At 43.2% G+C, this 24,030-nt stretch overlaps 2 protein-coding genes across 2 annotated transcripts in view; one reads left to right on the top strand and one right to left on the bottom strand.

The window, feature by feature from the left end:
• Nucleotides 1-4,870: 4,870 nt before the first annotated feature.
• Nucleotides 4,871-16,437, top strand: SCRG1 (stimulator of chondrogenesis 1). The gene is made up of 3 exons (XM_019534620.1): nucleotides 4,871-5,027; nucleotides 11,735-12,005; nucleotides 15,031-16,437. Exons 2-3 carry the CDS (start codon nucleotides 11,764-11,766, stop codon nucleotides 15,083-15,085), a joined length of 297 nt encoding a protein of 98 aa, XP_019390165.1. The 5' UTR covers nucleotides 4,871-5,027; nucleotides 11,735-11,763; the 3' UTR covers nucleotides 15,086-16,437.
• A 2,344-nt stretch (nucleotides 16,438-18,781) lies between these two features.
• Nucleotides 18,782-24,030, bottom strand: part of SAP30 (Sin3A associated protein 30) — a 5,528-nt gene continuing 279 nt past the window's right edge. The window contains exons 1-4 of the mRNA XM_019534619.1: nucleotides 23,894-24,030; nucleotides 23,038-23,160; nucleotides 21,306-21,404; nucleotides 18,782-19,112 (exon numbers count right to left, since the gene is read on the bottom strand). The exon at nucleotides 23,894-24,030 is cut by the window's right edge and continues 279 nt beyond it. Of these exons, the coding sequence (XP_019390164.1) occupies nucleotides 18,990-19,112; nucleotides 21,306-21,404; nucleotides 23,038-23,160; nucleotides 23,894-24,030 (482 nt within the window). The 3' untranslated portion in view covers nucleotides 18,782-18,989. The remainder of the gene's footprint in view (nucleotides 19,113-21,305; nucleotides 21,405-23,037; nucleotides 23,161-23,893) is intronic.

Here is a 24,030-nt window from a genome sequence, read left to right as displayed (position 1 = left end):
CTGCATCTTCTCTCAATAAGGCCTGGGCCGGCCACCTAGTGCTATTATTGAACAACTGCTGCTGGTAACTGTAATTCCTGAGAGAATGGAATGGTTGTTTTGTGTTTGTCACAGGGAAAGTACAGGGAACAGACCCACCCTGTGGGCCCAAGGGGGAATCCCGGGACCCAAAACACAACAGGGAAGGCGAGGAAAGAGAAAGAGAAACGGAGATTATCTTACCTGCAGCTGACGCCACAGCGAGACCAGAAGTGGCAGCTGATTAGCCGCGTCTTTTTGAAACTGTGGCCAGCTGCAGGGAGGAACGAGCGGAGCTGGCACAGGAAAATAAAAGGCTGTTCAGACAAAGAAGAAGGAGGAGAGCAGGAGTGGAGCCACCAGAGAAGGTGTCTTTGGAACCCTGATCAGAGGTGAAAATGGTCCGGACAACCCTCCACAAGGCAGGAGGCTGCATCCAAGGCTGCCAGAGGGAGGATGCCAGCAGCGGATTGGCAGATGCCTCTCTTCTTGCCGAAGGAGTCGAGGGAGAAGATCCAAGGCCTCTGAACAAAGAAGCTGACAGCAGGGATGGCCCCAAAGAGAGGGTGATGGAAGTCAAGTCAGCAATCCAGGTGGGATTGGCACGGGATTGGGAAGGCTCCCAGACTCAATCCCAGCGGGGACCAGAGAGCCTAAGCAGTGGGAGGGGCTGTAGGAAACAAGCTCCTACCAGCCAGAGCTGCTCTGCGAGGGACAGAGTGGGCTGAACTGGAGGGACCAGCAGTAGTCCCATTCGGCACTCAGGAGGGATATCAGCCAGACATAGGTGTACCCAAGACAGGGTTAGTTGGGAGAGGAATTCTCAGGGCTAGGGTAGCCCATTTCGTGTGAGGTCAGGGATTTTACTGGCAGTGTTTTCCTTAAAAATTTTTGTTTTGTTTCCCACTTTTGGAGGGGTAGGAGGGAAGGCTGCAGTGGGCCTTATAATTGGCTCAATTTGGGGTCGGGTTAGACCTTATACATCTGTAACGGAGTGCCGATTACATCAAGAGGCGAGGGTCGGGCCGAGAGATGTCAGCAGCTTGGGGAGGTTGGAGCTTCGCGGAAGACTGCCGTCCAGAGATTCCAGACTCCGGATAAGCCCCAGTAGTCAGACCCCACCACTGAAGGAACGAACAAAGTCATGGCAGGCGAGATTGGGGCAAAGGCTACCCTGGGGCAAGACATCCGTGCAGTACAACCACAGGGACGGAGTGACGAGCAGTCTTACACACCCAAAGCCGGGCAGCACGGGACCGGATGTTTGAAGCCCGCCAGATGCAGTGTTTGTGTGGGTCTGTGCGAGTGTTGTGTCCAAACCTCTGTGTCTAATTCATGTAATCAATAAACGTGGCATTTTGCCTTATCCCCCTTTATAAAATCTTGCTCTTGATTTGATGAATTGGAATTGTAAGTAACAGTAGGCAACTGTTGATCCTTCTGGATCATGGTATAAATGTGAGAGATCACCAGAACCTTTGCCACGTATGCCTAGGAAGTAGTAAGGAGGAGTGAAGGCTGCTCAGACCTCCCATCCACCCTTTAGACCATTGAGACAGAATGCCAAGGCCAGACTGAGTCTAGATGTTCAGTACCTTGGTGGCTGCAGTTATATGCACGTCTGGGAATGCAACCCAGGTCTCCTGCATGGCAGACAAGGATTCTACCACTAAACCAGAAGAGTGAGCTGCACTCACTGTAAAGAGTACTTAAGTACTCAACTGACATACAAATTTTACTTCCAGAACCAGGCACCTACAATTAGGTATGGTGACACAGTCCTTTTGTGGCTAAGATCAATAACCTTCCAAGGTCCTACTCAAATGCCTACCTCAAAACTGAACGGTAGAAAAACAGTATTCTTTCTGGAGATCTCCCTTTTGAAGTGTGATGGTTGTATTCTTCCCTGTGAGAAACCTGTAAGTAAACTGAAGCATGAACACAGGCATTGATCTTGCTACAGGTGAATATATGAAAAGTGAAATTCAAAACACATCTGTAATTTCAGGCTGAGGGCACGTGGCTCACTTTAGCAATACAGAATTCACATGGAAGGCCAAGTAGCCCCCATACTTACAAAATAATTAGAGAGCTAGGTTATTCACAGTGGGATCTGAGCATGTTACACAGTTTACTAAAATCAAAATTAAATTTGTGTGTAGATCACATAAAACAGGGATGTCAAGTGTCTTAAGTCAGACAGTATACATTAGGGAGCTCCATCATGGCAATGATACAGCCAGTCTGGAGCTTTGAAGGGTGACAGCAGGGCTGCAGAGACAAAAGCAGACATTTGCATATAGTACTCATACCTGTAACAAAGTGCTAAGGCTGGGGAGAGAAAGATGGTCTCATCCCTGCTGTCATTACTTTCACTGCTGGCACTGAGCCAGCCTACAGGGTGACAGCAACTAAATTCCACTAGGCTAGAAACAGATGTGGCATTTGTCTCTGGACAAGTCGTGCCTGCATCGGTCATAGTGCAAAAACTATACTGGGATTGACATGTACACATATTGCTCTTCTAATTAGGGTTTAGTGGGCAGCTGAATGTGCTGCAGCTTTTCTGCAATTGATTCAATGATGCAATCCCAGGATAATCCTTTGGACATACTTTGCAATGTCCCAGGGTAAACTGTTGTACTAGTTATCCCATGAACCTTTTTAGTATTTATCCTAGGACAATGGAAATGGATGTCCAAACAACTGCAATTCATCCTAGGATGAAATGGTTTATCCCAGGATAAATTTGTAGTCTTGGTGACTCAGCAGCAAGGAGTGAAGAGCCAGAGAAGGATGAGAAGAACAGTGGGGAAAAAGAATACAGTTGGGTAGTACATCCAGGAGGTAGTAACAGAGGGACAAGACAACATAGGCAAAAAGAGAAAGAGATTGGAATACAGTGGGTACATGGAAAGGAAGGACAGAACTGCTTCATGTCTCACCCTTTCCTGATCAGCTACCCTTCCCTCCAAACACCTTCCTTCTTTCCTGAAGTCAAGGTTCCTTCCCAACAAACTTCCCCTGCTTCCCTCCAATATTCTGCACCCAACTAGCTTTTCCAGATTTCCAAGAATCTCTGGTTCCCTCAAACTCTGAACAGCCCTGGCTTTATTTTCCTCACCCCTACAAAATTGCCTATAGGTGCGGTGGGAAGACGGTAGGGGAAGGGCTTGGAAATAAAAGGACTGTTTTCATTGAAGGAAAGTATCAAATAAAAAACCACGCAAAACTTGACCGATATACTACAAGTTTCTCTACTCCTACTAAGAATAGCAGAACACTTTGCAATGAATAATATTCAGTAATAACTCTATCCCCACAATAGTACTAAAGGAGCCATCAAAAGCTTGATCAAATAGATAGGCATCTCATGGTGGAAGGAGGTTTCAGAAACATAGACTCGCTCTAGGAATTTCACCAGCACCAGAGAACTCAAGTGAAAACCAAGTGATCCCATTATAATTGTTATCTGTTGTAATAGGGCAGTAGGGAATGACATACTTTCTGTCCAAACCAGGTCTAAAATCATTCATAAGAAATTACTTCACTTTTGTGTGCAACAGAAAAGGCAATCAGTGCACAGCACTGGCATTATGTGTTCTAGTAAGGGCTTTGCTCTTCTCCATACTGGCCCTGCAACACTTATGACCTTAGTGGAATTGATTAATCCCACATACTTATGCCAATATAAGGGGGAGATACCGGTACATTCTGAATTTGCTGAAGCTAGTACTGCTTGAAAGGTATATTACTGTAATCTTTGCTTCAATGAAGGGCTCACTGGGTTGGTGCTCCACATCAGAAAACAACCATTATAACTTCTGTGATAGTAGCAGATGGAGAAAACCCACTGACATCTGACAAGCTAAAAAAACACAATGGAGTCAAAATGATCAACTGCAAAATGTATGTAACCTTTGTCATTATCAACACTTCGAGACGTAGCCATACTTGGATCTACTAGCATCACTTCCTTGCCCCTTCTACACCTACATCATTTTATACCCAGTCAAGAAAGTCAATGTCTGGATTTGAAGAAAAAGCAAGGGCAGGCCTAAGATGTCCACAGCAAGTCACTAGCAGAGCTAAGACTAAAACACAAGAAACTATATCTAAAATACTTGTATTCTGTCCCCTGATTCTCCTGTCTACAAAAAAGTCTAACTTAGTTTAAAGTTATTTAACTGTTTCTAATACCCTGAGTTAAAGTATTTTAAGGGAAACACTGTACTCTTCCACTAACACTATTACTCCAAAAAGTACCGTACTAAAACACTGGCTGAGAAGTCCATTTTACCATTACAAAATGCTTAAGTGTTCTTTAAATAACTATCTCTTATCTGCTGCAGGCTTGCATATTACCCAAAATCCAATTAAATTGACTGAAAGGTGTGGTAATTATATTGCACTTTAGAAGATCAGAGCAGAATCCTGAAATCAATGGACGGGTCAAATTAATTAGGGTCCTCATAATTTTCGTGGCAAAGTGAGAGACTGTAAGAACAAGGCAGCTCGAAAACCTGCTAAACACAATGTATCCTGTCATCAAATTATGCTCTCTTGCATATCCATATAACTTTGGCAGCTTCAGTTCCTAGTTTTTCTACTCTCCTTTTCTCCTATCTTTCCAATCATAGTTCAGACAAGAAAAGTTATTCCCTGTTTTTTTCTTGTGAATTATTATCTTTTACTCTCCAATGAGGCTCTCCCTCTCTGGACCCTGTATAGATTATTTGTTCCCTGCTGGTAAAGGAGCTGTTCATTTATTTTTTTGTCTGGGTTGGAAGTTGCTGAAAGGAGTAGTTCTTGAAGCCCATCCTCTAGCCCCTGGCTGGAGGAGAAAAACTGTCAGTCAGCAGCAGAAGTCAGGGCAGACAAAGGGGTGTTTGTACAGCACCTTCTTCAGCCCTCCCTCTCCTCATCTCCTCCAGCTCCAGATCTCAGTTTGTACATTTAAGGGGACACAGTTGCCAAGAGAGAAAGGGAGAAAGCAGCAAAAGAGAAAGGTACGTCTTGCTCCTGAAATTATCCTTTTATGTTTTTTCGCTTTATGCACAGATAAAGGTGAATGTAAAGAAAAGCAAAGGCAAAAGGCAATTTGGCAAGGTACAGGTTCAATCAAAAGATGCTTTACAGGATAGATGTAGGGAGACAGTCCAACTTATAAATAAAAAAAAGATGTTTAAAATATTTTACTCCCTCTTAGAAAGTTGGATATTACACTCATTAACTCAACCACACTGCTTTCCTGTACTTAATGCTATCGCGAAAGCTTGTTAATAAGGAGTGAGACGCGTCCTTAATGAAAAGAAAAACTAAATGGATTTTAAATGAGAACCCGATTCCTGGAAAGAATCATGGTATTGATAAATTTTATAAAGAAGCAATTGACTGAAATTATCCTCTGTGGAGAAACTGCTGTCCTCATCAGTTTACAGTGCACAAACTGTTCAAGCAAGATACATTGGCATTACTTTAAGATTCTTCAAACTACCTCAATTTTGTTGATTTTGCTTAATGATTTTGTATAGATGCACTTACCAGTTGTCAAACTGAATATTACATATCACTAGTACAGCCTTCTGGAAAAGTTTTGCACACAGGATGGTTTGACAGATGATTCTTAAATGAGCTGCGAGGTATTTCTATTTTGAATATTGTCCTTAACAGTTGACTTGAACTAACTGCATGTACATTAAAAAATACTTAACAAAAACTATTTGTGAACTCTGAGCTCAGATGACCACTCTGTTAATGTGTGTGGGGGGGTGGGGGGGGGGTATCCTGATTACTGAAGGACCACAAGAGAAGAGTACCAGTTACAATAAAATAGTATACACTTCACACTGATGCTCCTTACTGACATCTGCTTACTTCAAACTTGCATGGCTATCTTCAAGAAACAGAGCTGTTTGTCTTGGCCCCCAAAGCAGAAGCTTTTTAAAATCACACTGTGGAGTTACCTGTTCCAACGAATATATGGTGTCAAGTTGCCTAGGAAAGCAAACCTTTGGAAATCCAGCATTAACTCAAATATAGTAATGATTCCTAGCTCAGTAGGTCATCTTCCCATCAGACTGACTATCACCACACAGGTAATTCAAGCAGGTTTTGCAATACTGAATTTCCTGCCCATCTTATCTTGCTCTGAATTTTAGCAGTGTTAAATGACATCCACAAATATTCATCAAAAGGGCCTATTTTCAGGTGTTGGTATTCCTGATGGAACAAAAAAGGGAATGCTCTTGACAAAGTGAACCTGTTAGAGCTTAATATGATTAAAAGACACCAAAGTTGATAAGGCAAAAGTGTACACATCACAAAAAGAAACTGGGAACTTTTCAAGTCATCTTTATGACATCTGTTCAGGCTTAACTGGCTTGATAAATATCAAAACAATTTTAACTGTACAGGGTGATGGGCAAGATCTAATGTCTGCATTTTGTAGTACACATGCTTAGTAGCAGTTTATCAAAACACCTACCTGTCCAGCAGCTCTTTATCAGCTGTGCAACTTTCCACCTTGTTAGCTATTTAACAGCATAGAAAGAGAATTTGCAGCAAGCGTGAAACAGAAGGTTTTCTGCTTTATATACTGCATAGAAGCACTGCCAAGCCTGCCACCATCTCTACCAAGTACAGTGATGCATTGACAAAACTGTAGCCTCCATCAGTTCCCATGATCCCTTCCCCTCCTAGCTGGAAACTAATAACTTTCTCCACACCGAAGGGCAAGCCAATTGGAAGAAGTATTTGATTACGCAAATTAGGATCTGCAAAAACAGAATAGTCAGAGTGCATCTTGCAATGCAATAGAAAAATGAGCAAACTTTTGAATACCAGAAAATTAAGCAGGTTGTGACATACCTAAAAGTGAATCATCATGTATAACCAGTGGCCTGCCATTCTGTCTGCAGCTGACCAAGCAATTACAACCTGAAGACGTTAAACCTGTCAATTGCCCACATCAAACCCCTCTCTAGCATATTATGTTATAAGACAGCGTGGATCCTATTTTCAGGTGTTGGAAGAGTTTTTGGAAGGAGTTCCTGTGCCCCCTCCAAGTGCCACTTTGATCCCCTTCTCCTGCCTGATCTGCTGCTTTGTTGTCTGCTCTCTGCCCTCCTGTATCTGCCACATGCCATACACACTAGGGGTGTACAAAACAGGCCCTATTTGATTTGGATTTGGCTCCAATCAGGGACAGTGATTCGATTAATTGATTCAGATCACTGTCCCTGATTCAAATCTGAATCTGAAGATTCAATGCTGATTCGGAGAATCAGTGATTTGGACACAGACAGAGCTTTAAATGTTTTTTTTACATACCTTGAAGTACCAGGCGTGGCTCGTGAACGCTGTGATGATGGGGCGGATGGAGCATCCCATAGAAGAGCGCTCCCCCCACTCCTCCCCACTCTGCACACTCAGCAGCAAACCTGGAAGTGAATGGGAAGTACTTCCAGTCCACTTCTGGGTCCATTGGGAAGAGTGCGGGTGGGCCCTCCCATGCCCTCCCCAGCTCAGCAATCAGCTGTGTGGGAACCTCAGGTGCCCTGCCAGACCCAGGAGCCACCAGTCACCGAGCCGGGCTGGGGGGCCTTCTGGTCCACTTCTGAGTCTGCTGAACACAATGGGGATCCCACTGCTCTCCTGTGGGATGCTCCATCCAACCCACCATTTCAGCATTCATGAGCTGCCTACTACCTTGAAGTATGTAGAAAAAACATTTAAAGCTGTGTCTATGTTCGAATCTCCGAGTCTTTCCGAATCTCTCTGAATCAATTCAAAGAGATTAAAGGGTCTTCTGATTCAATCTGGATTTGCAGATTTGGCCACCGATTCGGGCTAAAACTCCACCAAATCGAATCAGTAACCGAAGCTTTGCACAGCCCTAATACACACTGCCTTGGCCACTTGTGGTACATGTGCTGTGGATTGACAACTCTTGTTGTAAGGAATAATGACAGAACAGATGTTTTTTGTTGAAAAACATGGATAGTCTGGGCAGGTCCTTTTGCAATGAAAACATTTTTCTTTTTTGTTTTTTTTTAAACTTTGAATAGCCTACCAGCTCATTTCTGGGCACAGCTCAAGATGTACTTATCTTTGAAAGACCTCAGTTTTGGAATCCTCCTGTCCAGCAGTTTAGACAATGAAGCACTTGTGATACTAATATTTTGAATCCCGGGAACCAGCATTCCAGGACCAGCAGCAGCTTGTTTTCTGCTGCAAGTCCTTGCCTTTGAAAACCACAGTCTTCAGTATTATCACTTAAAGCTCCATGAAGTGCAGTACAAGGGCCCTATACTGGTTTGGAACTATTTTGTTAACCTGGGTAGAATGGGTCCAATCTGTTCTTCTAGCAAACTATAACTTCCTTTCTGCAGGACCCTTATCCATTGCATGCTAAATAATGAACTGTATATAATAAAACATAATGATTGTATGGCACATATCCTTCTTGAGTTCAGTTTTAAGGGGATTCAGATTTAAAAGTTTACTTTATGTGAGTAGGAGATTTGCACTGGGCTAGAATTAGGGACCAGCACACTAAATAATTTAGGTGTAAAAACTCTAATAGGGGCATTTTAAACGAAAAATAAATTAAGTAAGCTACTTATATTCAAATAAATGCATACACAGTTTCACTGAGGTCAGAAGTCATCATATTTTTGCTATTGAAGCAAAATTCAGGAAACAAGAACTTCCTTTCAGTTGTTATATGCCCTCATAAATAGGCTGCTTTCTTCAAAGCCTGTTTTAATGTAAGCAAAAGAAAACAAGCTTGAAGTGCACACAAATCTGACAACTTTGACCTGAGAATGCTAGCATTTTTTTTCTTCCTGATAATGGCTCCACTCTCCAGAAATGATGCTCTTAGACAGCTATGCTTCTAAAATTCTGGACAGTTCCTTTGCCAAAAAGGTTGTTGGACTAGAAAACCAGCAGGTGGAAAATGCTGATGATGTAACCAATTCAGAATTCATTGCCAGAAGTGTAATGAAATCTGAAAATGTTTCCTCTTTTCAAGCTTGACTCTTCTTTGAAGAGCGACAAAGTGGCATGCTGGGAAATGTTTGATATGGAAATTACTGAAACAACAAACATGCTTAATTTACAAAAAGACTTTCCCTCCTGCCCAGCTATCAGGCCTGCCACTTAAGGCTGTGATATGAGATTAAGAACAAGCTCCCTTTGACATACATCACCTGCTCCAATAAAGATTTTAGAGGTCAAGATTTATTCCTGGCTGTCCTGGTATCATCAAGTTGGGCTACTCTATTTTGCAGTTGCACAAGAAGGAATAGATGCTAGCTCATAATCCCTTACCTATGTCATTGCTACAGTACTAACGGGATAAAAATTCAGCTGAACCTTATTTGACAGTAAGCAGATATTATTAGAAATAAACAGAGGGAACAGATCTAGTCAGCAAGGAGCTGCTTCATTATCAGTGGATCAGTTTTCAGAGTAGAGTTTCACTTTAAGACTGGGGTGCACCAATAGAAATTTTTTGGACCGATACCAATGGCTGAATATTAATGAGCCATATTGGCTGATGCCAGTCTACTTGCCGATATGCAGCCCTGCAGCTTGGAGATTAGTGTCTGGCTGGTAAGTCTGTTGGGGAGAAGGGGCTGGGCAAAGGAACATGGTGGGGGCAGATAGGGGCCCACGCAGTGAGGGGAGGAGTGGGGATGGGGCAGATGTTGTCCAGCTGGAGCAGAGTGCTGGAAAGAGCTGTGAATGACTCATGGCGGGGAGAGGGGGTGCTCCCGCCACTGTGCACACCCCTGGGGGAGGCATGGGAGGCACATGTTCCCTGCATCTATGTGCAGGGCGAGGGTGGGCTGCTGCTGTGGGCTGGGACTGGGGGTGGCACCGAGCTCTTCCCAGTGGGGTGGCGGGGACTGGGCCAGGGCTGCACTCTGGGCAGAAGCGGCAGCACTGGGATGGGAGCTACAGGAGAACTATGGTGATTCTGGAGTGGCTGTAGCCCACCGTGTAGCCCCGCCCCCCACCTCTCAGTGCTACCCCCACCTGCCCCAAGAGCAGCCCTGGCCCAGCCCCTTCCCCCCACCAGGAAAAGACCAGTGCTGCCCCAGGTTCAGCCCACCCTCGCCCCATGCACAGATACAGAAGGCACGTGCCCCCCTGTGCCTCCTCCAGGGGTGTGCACAGCAGCGATATGATATAGACCGATGTATTGATGTACCTCTGCTTTCAGCTCAGAGAAATATAAGAATCTCTATATGTTCCTAGAAGTAAAAGCCTCTTTTCCCCACAATTCCTATAACTCAATAAAATCTAAGGTGAATCACAGCTCAAAATCCTAGCCTAATGTGCAACTGAATGCAAGTTAGATGGTCTTGTGCAGCTCCCTCTACAGCAGTGGTCACCAGCTAGTCGATCTTGGAGCCTCTTGGAGTTGATCTGAGGCTGGGGGGAGCTGAGTGAACCCCCACAGACTTACCTGCTAGAAGGCACACCCGCAAATATATTTTTCTCCCTCTGCCTCAATCTGCCCCCCACCCTCTTCTCTCCTCACAGATGGGCAGGGGGAGGGGGTGGCAACACATGGTAGATCTTGGGTTGCTTTTAAATGCCAAAGGTGATCTCCTACAACACTGCTCTACAGCATGTGTTCAACAGAAGCACAGGGTTAAAATCCAGTGTAACCTGTAGGCAACTGCCTGCTATACTAGTTCAGTTACTAGAAGCCATCTAGAGCTCAGAAGAAGCTAATTTATCCTGCTTGTCAGCCCACACTGAATTCCATGCTGCTTCAGCTATACTAGTGGTAGGGGCCTGGTCCATGGGCTAGATGAATGGTGCCTATGAGCTGGTTGACTTGCACTGCATGTCCCAGACTAGCCAGGCCACGTACTGCTTGCAGCGCATGTCCGTGGGGGAAAGCATCAGGAACTAGATGATAGGGATCTGCGGGCTGAATCTAATGCTGGGCTGTATGTTTGATACCCTAAGCTATACTGTTTCTGCTTATTTAAAGCTGGCTTAGGAAGTTCTGTGCAACACCAACCAGCAGAAGAAACATGTACAACATTACATTGCAAGACAGAGCAGTTTTTTTAGGTCTACAGAGAGCTTAACTTCTTTGTTTGGCCCTCCAATTTCTTTGGAAGTTGATCCTGTCCAGGCATCTTCAGTCGGGATAAGCTTCCCCTTTCTGAATGCATTTAACAGGTGCTGTGACCATGTAGTTTCCACAATACTTTGGGGAGGATAAGACTTCAATTGAGTAATTCTAGGTTTTCACAAAGCCAAAATGAACAGTAAACTAGGGAAATGTATCAGAACATTTTACATCAGTTTGCTAAAAGTTAGGTTTGGCTAATACTTCAGAATAGGTGAGACATTTGTTGTTATACTAATGGGAGAATTTTGACTAGAAACAAAATAATAGTCTGAAGAAGAAAGGCCAAAGAAAACAGAACTACCAGTAAAGTAGTTAAGCCTAAATTAACAGAGGAGAAAAACAAGTCCTAGCATGCACAAATGCAATGAATGCCAACTCCACAATAGATGGCCTGTTGAGCACCAATATTTGCTACCTCCTGGTAGATAATTTTTCAGCAGCACATGGACCCACCCTGCAAAATAACTTAAAAGGGCAAGTTGAAGAACTGAATTGGGGAAACTAAGTTGTTTGTCATCCGGATACACCTAGTATAATCTCTTTTCTCTTTAGTGCTAGTGTCTGAAGGAAGCTTTCCAAAGATGAAAATGAAGATTCTGTCAGCTTTTGTCTTGCTGAGCATGCTGCTTGGTGCCAACCTGATGCCTTCCAGCCGTCTCTCTTGTTATAAGAAACTGCTAAAAGATCGCAACTGTCACAACATCCCAGATGGTGTGGCCAACCTTCGACAGATAGATGGAAGTCTTCGGGATCACTTTTGGGAAGGGAAGGGGTGTGAAATGATCTGTTACTGCAACTTTAGTGAATTACTCTGCTGCCCAAAGTAAGGTTACTTTTTCATTACTCTATATTAATATTTTACATGTTTGTGTTCTACCATAGTATGGCTACTGCCTGATAGAGAAGCTGCCATTTTAAATAAATCAGAATCTTTATGTAGCTTAGATGTTAGACCAAGACCCAGCCAATTTCTTATCACTTTTTCTTGAAAGGAGAGAAGGTTCATGTTCGATTTGCTTGCAGCACTGCAGATGGCCAGCCCTGATTTATCTCCCCACTGGCTGCAGAGTGGGAGGCTGGGGGAAGTAGCAGCAGTACAGGCACAGCTCCCAGTTGCAAGCTCCCTGCACAGGCAAAGCCCCCTGCCACTGATGTGTACTGAAAGTCCACATCAGACTGGAGCCAGGAGGGCTGGGATAAGTGCAGCAGCACAGGCAGAGTCGGAAGCTGCCCAGCCCTGGCATGGGCATAGGTGCAGATGAAGCTCTCCAGCTGTATGGGCTGAATGTGGCCTGCAGGCCATATGTTACCAATCCCCACACTACACCATAAGCATTTAATTTTTTATCACTGCTTTTCAGAAATATTGAATGTTTTTCTTATTATGTCATTTAATTTCTCAGGCAAACTCTTTTTTTCCCCAGGTAGTTTAGGATAATTAAAGCATGCAGAGCCATGGTAGCCTGCCCATATACAACAGTAACACCTGTTTGCCATGCTAACTTTGAGAACAACAGAAGACGAGTGTAAGGGTCATAAATTTACTCTCAAAAAAAAAAAAAGAGAGAAAAGCTTTTCAATGTGCCTTTCAGAATACTACGCCAGGCTACCTAAGAATGCATTTCAGACTCAAAAGATCTCTAACAGAATATTGACTATAACAGCACTTACTTCCTTTTAAACAAGAGAAATGCTCATAAATAGCAACTTTCCACATTTTCCCAGAACCACTTCAGGTACCCTACCCAAGACACCTGCTAACTTACTAAGTACGGGTTTCCCTCACCAGCCACGGTTTTGCCATCCACAGTTTTGAGTATCCAGTTTTGCTCCCTCAGCCCTGTTGGAGGGGTCTCCCAGGTGCCAGGGCTATGGACCCAGGCCTGCAGCCCCAGAGGCCTGCTGTGGTCTCAGGCAAGGCAGCTCCCTGCCACCATGTGCACCCCTGGGAGCAGGGCCCCCCGCCCAGATCTGTACACTGCTCAGACGCAGGTTGCAGGCACAGGTTCCCACCCTGCTTCGCTCTTTTGGGGCCTCCATCACCCGGTGGGCACGACCTGGTGCAGCTGGGGACAGTGGGGCCACATGGAGATCTCACTGCTGGTTGTCCCCCTGCTGGCCTGACAGTGCACCTCCTACACCTATGGGGCACAGCCCCGCACCACTGCCCTCACCGCAGCTCCACATGCAGGACGTGAATCACCAAGGCAGTGTGAGGTGAGCAGTGGTGGGTGAGATCCCCATGCAGCTCCTCTGCTCCCCAATGCACCAGGTTGCAGCCCTCCCTCTTCCCCAGACGGACCACCTGTGGCCCCGTCCTGCCCCCTGCTGGGGCCCTGCAGCCACTCATTGTGGCCCCAAGCACTACCCAGCTGGGCAGTAGCCCCAGCCCTGCCCAGCTCCCCACCTACAAGAGCCTCAATCCCCTTCTCCCCATCAACTTACCTGCTGGAGCTGCTCTGCAGGCTGCCAGGGGTCACACGCATATACTGTACATGCATGTGGTGCCCCCATCTCACCGCCTTCCTTCTACTCCCTCCAAACTCCCTGCAGGCTGGAACTTGTATTCAAGTCCCTAACCCCACTTTTCCCCATAAGCCTTTTGTCTTACCAACCACAGTTTTGCCACCCACGGGAACTTTCAGGAACCTAACCCCTGTGGTTGGCAAGGGAAACCTGTATTCAAAATCTGAGGCCCTTGATGCACATTACTTTTAATATGCAATTAACAGGTTAGCTGTGCCTTAAACAGTAACCAGGACAAATGTTCTAGTCATTTTGAGGTGTGACAATACAGTATGCAAGCCACAAACTAATTCCATTTATTAAAAAGGGGAGGTATGTGACCAGGCACTTAGTATGCATGTCACTAAGATGGAATAAGTTGCTTGAGGAGCAGTCTGCAGATGTGGCAGGGGCCAATTAGTGTCACTTCACCAGAAGAGGGCCAGGCTTGGGGCATGTAAGACCAGGGTTTGAACTGGTTGGGCACTCCAGACCCGAGCCACAGGGAAAGGAGCTCCTGGGCAGTGGGGTTGCAGCAGGTTGGCAGGATTAACACCCGAGATGGGGGTGAGCAACCCTGCTGGTTTGTGGAAGGGACTAAGGGAAGATATGGAGGTCCCAGGTGGTCCAGAAGGGAGAGGGGCCAGGGAGCCCAAAGGTGACACTGGCTCAGGAGTGGGGCCAGGACCCAGAGGCAAAGGAGGACTACAACTAGAGACTGGTAGGGAAAGAGGAGCCCAGGAATCTCACTTGGCCTAGGAGCAGAGCCAGGGCCCAGAGAGAGAGGGGGGGGGGGGCAAAGGCCAGGGGTCACAGCCAGAGCAAGGAGGGCTAAGGATCCCATACCCCATAGTTCAGGAGGGGTTCAGCAGGAATGAGCAACATCTGTGAGGCATCAGTATGGTATAAAGGGCAGAGCCATGCAATCAGACCTTAAGGCAGAGACCCCTGAGCTCAGCAGCATGAGATCAAAGCTTGGGAAGCCCAGGGGCACCCTCCCTTTATCTAAAATATAAATACATCAAGGCATAGCAGGTGAGCGATGGGGTGATTGCCCAAAGAGACAGAAGTTGACAAGGACCGAGGGGGCAACCTGGCCACTCCTGGAGCGGAACCAAATTACACTCTGTAGAAAGTGAAGTTATGACACCAAGGGTAAAATCCCAACCTTTTTGAAGTTAGTAGGAGTTTTTCCATTACGCTAGTTTCTGCACAAATTTCACTACATACGTTTCTCCCAATTCCTTTTACCAAAGCTAGCTGCAGCAGAGAAATTGTAAATGGATTTATTTTTATAGGTTCTAATAACTTTACAATTTTAAATATCTGCTATTTTCTTTCAGGGGTATTTTCTTTGGACCAAAAATTTCTTTCGTGGTTCCTTGCAACAGTGAGTGATGAAAGTCATGTGAACCACTGATGACGATATATGGACTTAACGGAAGAATAACACTGCATGAAAAAATTCTATTCCATTAAACAGCCCTAGTGTGCCGAGCCTTACTGTACAAAATAGAATAAGCTTCCTATTCAAAGACAAATGGAACCTTGAAGTTTTAATACTAAAAGCTCTCCTTTCTAACTTGGTAGCAACATTGATTTTTCAATGAAAGAACAAGAAGGGGTGCACTAGAAACTTTCATTCACTATTGTTCTGATATGTAAGATCACCATTCTTTAAAAATCTCCTGCTGTTGTTCTATATCTTAGCAAGAAAGATTTTTACCAGATTGCCATTTCCTGTAACCTGGAGCTTCATTTTCTAATACTAGATGACAGTTTCAGTGGCATCACAACTGAGCTCTAAATTCACAAGGAATTATCCGTAATTGGGGTCCCTAGCATTATTATTAAGATTTTAAAAACTCATGTTTGCACTATACAGCTGCTATAAACTTAGCAATTTAAAGGCGATGTATTGTGCAGGGCTTGATCAAGTCTGCTATAGGATATGGAAATAGACTCCAATAGGACTTGAATTGAAACCTATTTGAACTATGGTACATCTCAGTAGCGAAGATACAGAACTAGCATTTTGTTTGAACAGCTCTTTAGGAAGACAGAGATACAATTAGAACTCATGAAAGGAAGTTTCATTCTTTTCTTTGTTTTGTTTTTAAAAAGAGAAAGCTGATTTAATTTTAACAAAGTGCCTCTCAGCAAGTTGATCCTCTCTTCCTCCATGCTAAGCTCTTACTGATGCCAGTGGCTGATGCAAACAAAGAGAAGAGTTTCTAAATAGCTCATTTAATGCAAGTTATTGAAGTGAGAGCCTCACTTCAGCTATCAGAAATACTTTTCCATTAACAAAAATAAAGTACTCTCCTGAAGCTATCGAGTTAGACAGATGAGATGAAAAAAAGAAGCCTAGTGCAGAATATCTTTATATAGCTATTTCATGTTGCTATCTTTTTCAAATACACTTTCTGTAGTATAGTGTGCAATAATCATGGTATAAGTTATAAGCATTAGTAAGTGCTACTACCAAATAGATAAACGATACAAACTCTTCATGTAAGAGTGAAGTATATGTATGAGTACATTATAAAAAACACAAAAAACAAACAAAAAAAAGTGTTTGCAAGTCTTACTATCTTACTACTACTAACATTATTAAAAAACTACATTCTCTGCCAGCGGTCAAGCAGTACCGACTGGCAAAAAGAAATGGTTTGCTGAAGTATATGGAAGTGATAACATACTTATTTAGTAAACCAACTTTCTAAGTTGTTTGCATATTTTCAAAATTACTTAAAGCCACGCTGTCTTGCACCTAGTAATCTCACAACATAGTTTTTCTTTGTTCATTTTCTTCCCCATTGCCAGATCAAATTGACATGTAAAAACAGACTATCAAATCAACTCTAGGCCAAGTCCAGGGATAAATATGCTTAAAGAGAATTTTAGCAGGTGCAAAAAGCCCTGGTAGGAAGTCAAAGACTTAGAACTTTGGAGGCTTTCTTGCCATCAAATGAGTTTTCTTGCCAATAATCATGGCATACTGCTTAGTCTTCCACTTATGTTGCAAGAACAAGGCCTTACTTGCCCCTGTTGCTTGTAGCTGTCCAAAGCACTAGTAGCAGAACAGCAGACCCGACAATTAGTTAACTGGACTATTCTTGAAAATTTTGTTGCAAGCTTCTTTCTTCTGCTGCCAGTTGGGTAAAACTATCCGGTTTGCAGATTCTCAAAGCCATCACCACATTACACATGCAGCCAGTTAAAATGGCCGGTGCTGGCCTTAAATGCTAAAGAAATTTAGGATTTCTCTCCCCATCAGCCAAAGAAAATTCTGCTTACCAGAGTCAAGTACACAAAAGGATTTTAAGTCCTAACAAAACAGTTAAGATATCATGGGTTAGATGCACCTTTTAGGATTCTTTCTTCTTACCAGACTGTCCAACTTGCTCTGTAAAGAGAGACCAGTTTTCTCTCAGTTGGACTGTGCATGTCAAGGGTCATAGTTGAATACTATGCAATCTGCTTGCAATCTTTAAGCACTTTGTATTACAATAAATGCATGCAAACTTGTCTAGTGAAGAGATGCTTGAAATGTACAAACACTGACTTCAGCTAAATAGTACTATTCAGCTGGAACTGAAGCCAGCACTTCAGAACTTTAATGTGGAAATAGATGGGACACTGAAAAAGTAAAGAAATTCCATTATTTAATAACTGCAGTGAAAGATATTGTTTTGCATTTAGTGATGATGACTAAGTTGTGAACTAAGCATAACAGGTGAAGGGGAGGCAGGGGAGGAGGAAGAGCAAAACAGAACCTTAAATCAAACATCTAAATTAACCTGATGCTGAGCAGGAAGAACAAATTTTTTGATTCCAGCAAGAGCTTGCTAAAACTACCATGTATAGTACCAAGAAAATATATATGTTTGAAAAACAAAAATGGTATTTTTTCTTGAAGAGAAAAAGTGGCTGAAAATTGGTTAGGAAGTGATATCCAATATGTCTATCAAGCAAATCTAGGGGGACACAGATGTATCTTGAGATAGATACTAGTACAACTGTACCTCTTTGCTCCTCCCTCATACACAAAGGAGTCAGTAGATATCACAGAGGGAAAAACACATCAGCTAGATCCTAATGTTTTAGTCTTAAGTGGAACTACAGAATGTTTAATATCACTGGTAACAAATGTTGTAGACTAGGGGTGTCCAACCGGTGGCATGAGTGTTACAAGTGGCATGGGAAGACAAGCAGATCTGCCAGGGAGCCGGGGGCATAGCAGAAGATTCAACAGGGAACACAGGGTCGGGGGCACAAAGCAGAGTAGCAGATTGAACAGGGGAAGAGGATTGGAGTACCTCTTGTGGCGGATGCGGGGCTAACTTGTGGCATGCATGCCAAAAGGGTTGGTCCCTGCTTTAGGCAACTAAAGAAAAAATATATAGTGTACAGATTTGTAGTGGTGTACCTGAAGATGTGTTACCTTCTTGTGTTTATAGTTTTAGTTATTGCAGGCTTCAATGGAACAACAAATGAAATAAATTAACATACTACGAACCGCACAGCAAAAACTCAATTCTCCATTCTTCAATGTAAGTTCTACAACACGGCATATTTTTATATTATAGATAGACAGAGATAAATGGAGTAGCAGCATTCGGAACCTCTTTTCAAAGGAGAACAGAAGTTCTATACTCGGAACTGTGGGTATTATAACACTGAATAACCAAGAGTCCTAACAATCGCCTCTCCTATACTGGCAGGAAGACCTTAAATATTGGCAATTCATATCCCAACAGGTAAGATAATGAAGAGATAAATCTAAAAAAACCCAGTATGTCAGTTTTAGTAGGCTAGGAGTTATTCACACAGTTATGCTTATGATTAACTACAAGTGGAACTTTTTCACGCTGTTCAGCACAATTCTATTATGGCCTTTTATCTTAAAACACTGTTTTCTGAATGCCGCAGCAATATTGCACTGTGATACTTTCTAAACATATTTCAAACATTTAGTATAGTTCTATAACTGAAGAACACAATGAACATTTAATAGTAATAAATATATATCGACTAATCTCAAACTATGCAGACACAGCCATTCACTAAATAAATTCCAAACACACCCACTTCAGCAACAATATCAATAATATTTATTTAAAATATTTTTGCCAAGGAAATTGCATTTTAGAGGAGGCTGTTTTCAAATGAGTCAGCAAGACCATGAAAAATAAAAGTCAGAGACAATTCTCTGAAAAAAATTTACAAAGAAGGCTTCTGTATGTCAAAAACAGTCTTTTGATTTGTAACTTGAGTCTTAGTCCCAATTTTTTCTATCCTAGTGAACACTACTATCCATCTTTAGATCTGGTTTGTTCTTGTCATTCTTCACTGAGTAGATGAAATATGTTAAGGTGTCCTTTTCATTCACTGGAATAGTCCTAAAATGGCAACCAATTATCTACAAAGAGAAAGTTCAAGGAAGTTAAACAGCCATTTGATCATATAAGTCAATACACTCACAATTGTCGCATGCAGAAACTAAGGTTAAAAATTAACTAACAGAGTTGACATATTCCTTTAAATGAAAAGAAAGAAAAAAAGCTTTCATCAGGCAGGTGAAAAATAGAACTGGTAAAGACATATGACTCAGGCTGCTGGACAGAGGCAAAATAAGTAGGCTGTGAATCACTGCATTATTGAGAAGTATATTCTAGTAGGGCAGTCAGGGTCTGATCCAGCAAAAGCCACCGTTTCCTGAGCTACAAGAAAAGAATGCCCTAATATGAAGGGAAAAAAGGAAATAAGAAAAAGGTGGGGGGAAGACGCACACAACAGGGAAGGAAGAGGGATAAAAATCCACAAAACCTGCGAACAGGTTCAGTGCTAAAGCACAGAACAGAAAAAAGGACATAGTAAGACCCTTGATCAGAACTGTGTTAGTAAAAATGGAGCCCCAAAAAGGTGATTGGGTAGAAGAGGTCCTTCTAGTTCTTCCTTTATGCAATGGAACTGTTACAATGGTGGAATTTCAACGTCTGTTACAACCTTTGACAAGAGATACCATTTAATTTTTTAGTTTTTTTTTTCCAAAAAAGGCTCTCCAGTCACTTCAGAGTATTGAGAATTTTACTTCGTATTACTTTAGGCTGCCAGTTTCAAGAAACAAAAGTAATCTCAGGTACTTTCCCTGTTTCTAGTTGCTAATTTCTTGGTTTTGCAATTTTACTCTTTCCCCTGATGGTGTGTAAAATACCCACATAGACACAGGAAGTTTACAAAAGGTTCCAAATGAGTGAGAAAATAAGATTATTTTTGTAATCAAGTGAACAAATTAAGATATAGTTACATGTAAAAGCTGGAAATTCTAATCTCTCATGTCTAAAAATGTTAAATTTCAGTTTGCTTTAAGATGAAAGCCAGAGTTGGCTAGTAAAGGGGTTATTCTGTATTACAGCACCTGAGGACTCAATGAACATGTTCTTTAAGACCAGACTTAATCTCCAAGAACCTAACTTATTTTAATTTGTAAAAACAAGTCACTTGTGCCTTCGTTCCAGTTTTAGTTGCACCAATTTAAATGAGCACCCTACTCTCTTTTTAAGTCACAGGTGAACAGGAAAGTACAATGTTTAAACTCACACTTAGCTGCAAAAACATTGAAAGTACTCTATAATTTTACAGTGGTCTTGAAACTTGTACTTAGGAGATCTACAAAATGCCTGCACATAAATGTTATAATACGGCACTGAAGTAGCCTAAGAACTAAACATGCATCTAAGTTTTTAATAGGGAAGCAGAAGTTGTCAAAAGAGGTATTTAAATGAACATTCTAGGACTGCATGCCAGGAGTGCAAAACTGAACACATTAAAAAAAACAAGTCAAGTGAACAAAGCTGAAAAGCAAAAAGTGTTTTGCAATATTTTAAACATGAAATATTTAGAATATTGATCTTTTACCAAGTTGGACTTGTTATTCTCACAGAAATTTCTCTGTTTTATTTTGTAAGCTTGTATTCTAGGCTTGTAAGTGGAAACATGAAATAGCATATGCGAGTTTCACATTACATTACCATGATCCCTTCATTAAAAACACAGTAAAACTTTAGGGCAGAATAAGTGAACCTCATTCCACTGTCATTCCCATTGAAATCTATCGGCTTTATAGCACAAGTGAGGCCAAGTATTCAGAAACATATAGGATGCTTCTCAACACTAGAGTTCCAATTCCGCACCTGATTCCAGGTTTCTTTTAAAAGTACCTAGTTCTAAAAATCAATTCCTCTAAACTGAACTTTTACTTATGATTTATTTTGATAACCCCAGCTCTGTTGGCTATGGGGATGGGGACAGACAAACCAGGTCAGCAGGAAACTAAGTGAATACTTTATTTTTGTTCTCAAAAAAAAAAAAAAAAAATCTAGTCCACTTGTTATCTTTATGTTAGAGAAAAAGCTTTTGGAACAGGTTCTAATCCAATTATAATTCAGTAGTTGACTGAGCATGGTATCTATAGACATTGTTATGTTAATCTGTATGGATATTCTCTACAAAAGGTAAGGATATATTACTTGTCCTATGGTTCACCTTTTCCAGAGATTCACATATTATAGCAAGTTACATTGCCTGCTACAGAACAGATGTTCATACTTACTTCAACAAGCTGTGCTTTGTTGAGTCCTGGTCTAGTCTGTAACTTGAAGTGTCTTTTGTACCTTCGAAGCGTGTTTACCTGCAACTGATATAAATCAACCTAGGGAAAAAGAAACAATGTTAAGTTCAAAGTTCATTAAACATGGCAGCTGAAATGAAGGCAAAAGACACGTAGTGTCCTTCTGTTCCAAGCAGCCTTTAGTATTCCGCCCAAAATAACATTCTGAACTGTCCTCTGAAATAGACTTGGAAGTGAAACTAGTGGATCACTGGCACAGAACTTTTTCTTCCTGGAGGCAGTAGAGATTGCACTGGGCACTCATTTCTTTTCCATCAGTGAAGTCATGAGCCTCGCTGGTGCAGTGCCCAGACTGGGGGTGGGGGTGGCAGGGAGAGAGGAATAAAAACACCCTTGGGTTTTCTACCACTGTCTAAAGTGACAATTGTAGCTTTTAGAATGTGGGTCTGAACTAAGCCTCCTTTGGAGGAGCAGATGCAGTAAGCAGTAAATTCGTCACCATTATTTTTTTTTGTCCTTCACAAGAGTCAGCAGCAGATATCAGCTGTAGCAAAAACTGCTGATCCCATAAAATGTGAAAAAGAGAACTGGCTTGTTCAGGAACTGTGGTCCTAACGGTGCCAAAATTGCAGCCCTGGGATTCAAGAGGGTAACTGCAAAGATAATTGCAGGGAGGACCACAAAAAAAAAATAGTCTCTAGGAACCGAGATAAGATCTTAGAGGACTCCGAATACTCCAGGACCTCTGACATCTTCACCAGAGGCTTCAAAAAAGTGTTTTCCTTCCTGTCAACCCAGGATTTTAAAGCAAAGTGCTGGCAGTGAAAAGGCCTTATGGACAAATGCATTACCGGGGAACTTGAAGGAACAAGTTCTGCAGCCAAATCTTAAAAATGCTATTTGAAATATTTGATACCTTGAACAGGCAACTCACCCTCCAGCTTAGTGCACTTATCTAGGGCATTAAAAAAGGGGCACTTCATCCCATCTGAAATGGGAAACAAAAAGGTGCATATACATTTTAAATACCACTTTTGTATATGGGATGTGCCAGATCAAGGCAACCACTTCCCCAAAAACTAGAATTTAATAGTGGCATTACAGTACATACTTTTACATTTCAGATTTAACTCTACTATACTTTTATCTATGACATATATATCTAAATGTTTTTAACAGAATGGAGCAACTTCCGACTGTTCTGTAACCATCCTGGCAGGACAGGGAAAGCCAAGGGACAGTTAAAAGGTGATAAAGTATTTTATAAACTGAAAGTATAAATGCTGGGATCGTGGTGCAGTAACTGCCTGACTCCTGCTGAAAAATGGTTCTGCTATGCGGCTAAGCACATAACTCCAATACTAGGGATCTGGGGAGAAAAGTAAAATGTTTCAGAATCAAAACTGATTTATGATTTAGGTTAGGCTTTAGTTCCAGGAGAATTATTATGAATAAGGAATATTTGTTTTCTCCATTTTATGTAAGCATCTTAGAATATATCATTCTAACATACACAATGATTACAGAAGCACAACCATAAGAATTAAGTTATATTTTTGTGACTAAAGCAATCATTAAGTTAGGAGCACTCCCCCTTCTTCCAAATTAAATGAAAAGAAAAAAAAAACACTATTAGGAATGTTCATACATACCAACAGCATGACAATTAAGAATCAGTTTTACATGGTAACCACATAAATAACTAGGCAGGTACCTCTGGAGTGTCAATGTCTTGCACTGGCGAGTCACCATCATCATCACTGCCTTTTCTCTTTCTTCTGTTTCTCACGCTCTGAATTAAGTTTTTGTGAAAGTCGCAGATATAAAGATGCCTTGCCTAAAATAAAACGAGAAAAAGCCATGTTTTCCACGTTTATTTTGCCAGGGTTTGGACACGTGTGGTCACACTCCGCAGCGGCAAAGCCATCACCAGGTCTCGTGGCCTGAACTCGGGGCGGAGAACTGCCGGTCCCGGCCAGAGACCCCCGCGCTGCAGCAACGGGCCCACTCCAAGGAGCAGCCGAGCCCGGCCCCCTCCCGCCGCCAGCAGGAAAATGACTTCTCCGTCGTCATCTTTTTAAAAGCCGCCGGTGTCTCCCCCTGGTCCCCGCCGCCTTACTCGAGCCCCTGCCGCCGAGGCGGGCACTCTCCGCCGGGCCCGGGAGTTTAACAAGCCGCGCTCAGGCCCGCAGCGGCGCGGATCGGCGGCAGTTTCACTTTCAGCGACTCCGGGACCGCAGCCGCCCCCTCCTCCCCCCCCAGGCTCTTCCAACGCGAAGTTTCCGCAGCTGAAACCGCCCGGCGCCCCCCGGAGCAGCAGCAGCCGCCACAGCCACAGCAGCAGCCCCCTTTGTGCCGCTCGGGAGGGGGATCCCCGCCGCGGGGCTTTGTCTGGGGCCGGCGCGGCTCTACCCCATGGCGGCCGGGGACAGGGCAAGCAGCTCCCCTGCGGTATGCGGGCGCGCCAAGGGCAAGGACACGGCGCCCGGGCTGGGGGCAGTGGCGGTGGCCGCGCCGCAGCACCCCCACCACTACTTCCCCCCACACACCCCGGGCCCGCGGGGACTCACGCTCTTGTCCAGCTCGATTTTCACCTTCTTCTGCGAGATGCTCTTCTGGATGCGCTTGCTGAAGCTGGCGTTGCCGGCGGCGCGGCCGCAGCGCTCGCCCTCCTCGCGCAGGCAGCACAGCTGCCCGGCCCCGGGCC

This window comes from Crocodylus porosus, unplaced genomic scaffold (genome assembly GCF_001723895.1).
Source record: "Crocodylus porosus isolate Cpor-Errol unplaced genomic scaffold, CroPor_comp1, whole genome shotgun sequence".
Lineage (NCBI taxonomy): Eukaryota > Metazoa > Chordata > Crocodylia > Crocodylidae > Crocodylus > Crocodylus porosus.
This window is presented reverse-complemented; position numbering and strand designations above follow the sequence as displayed.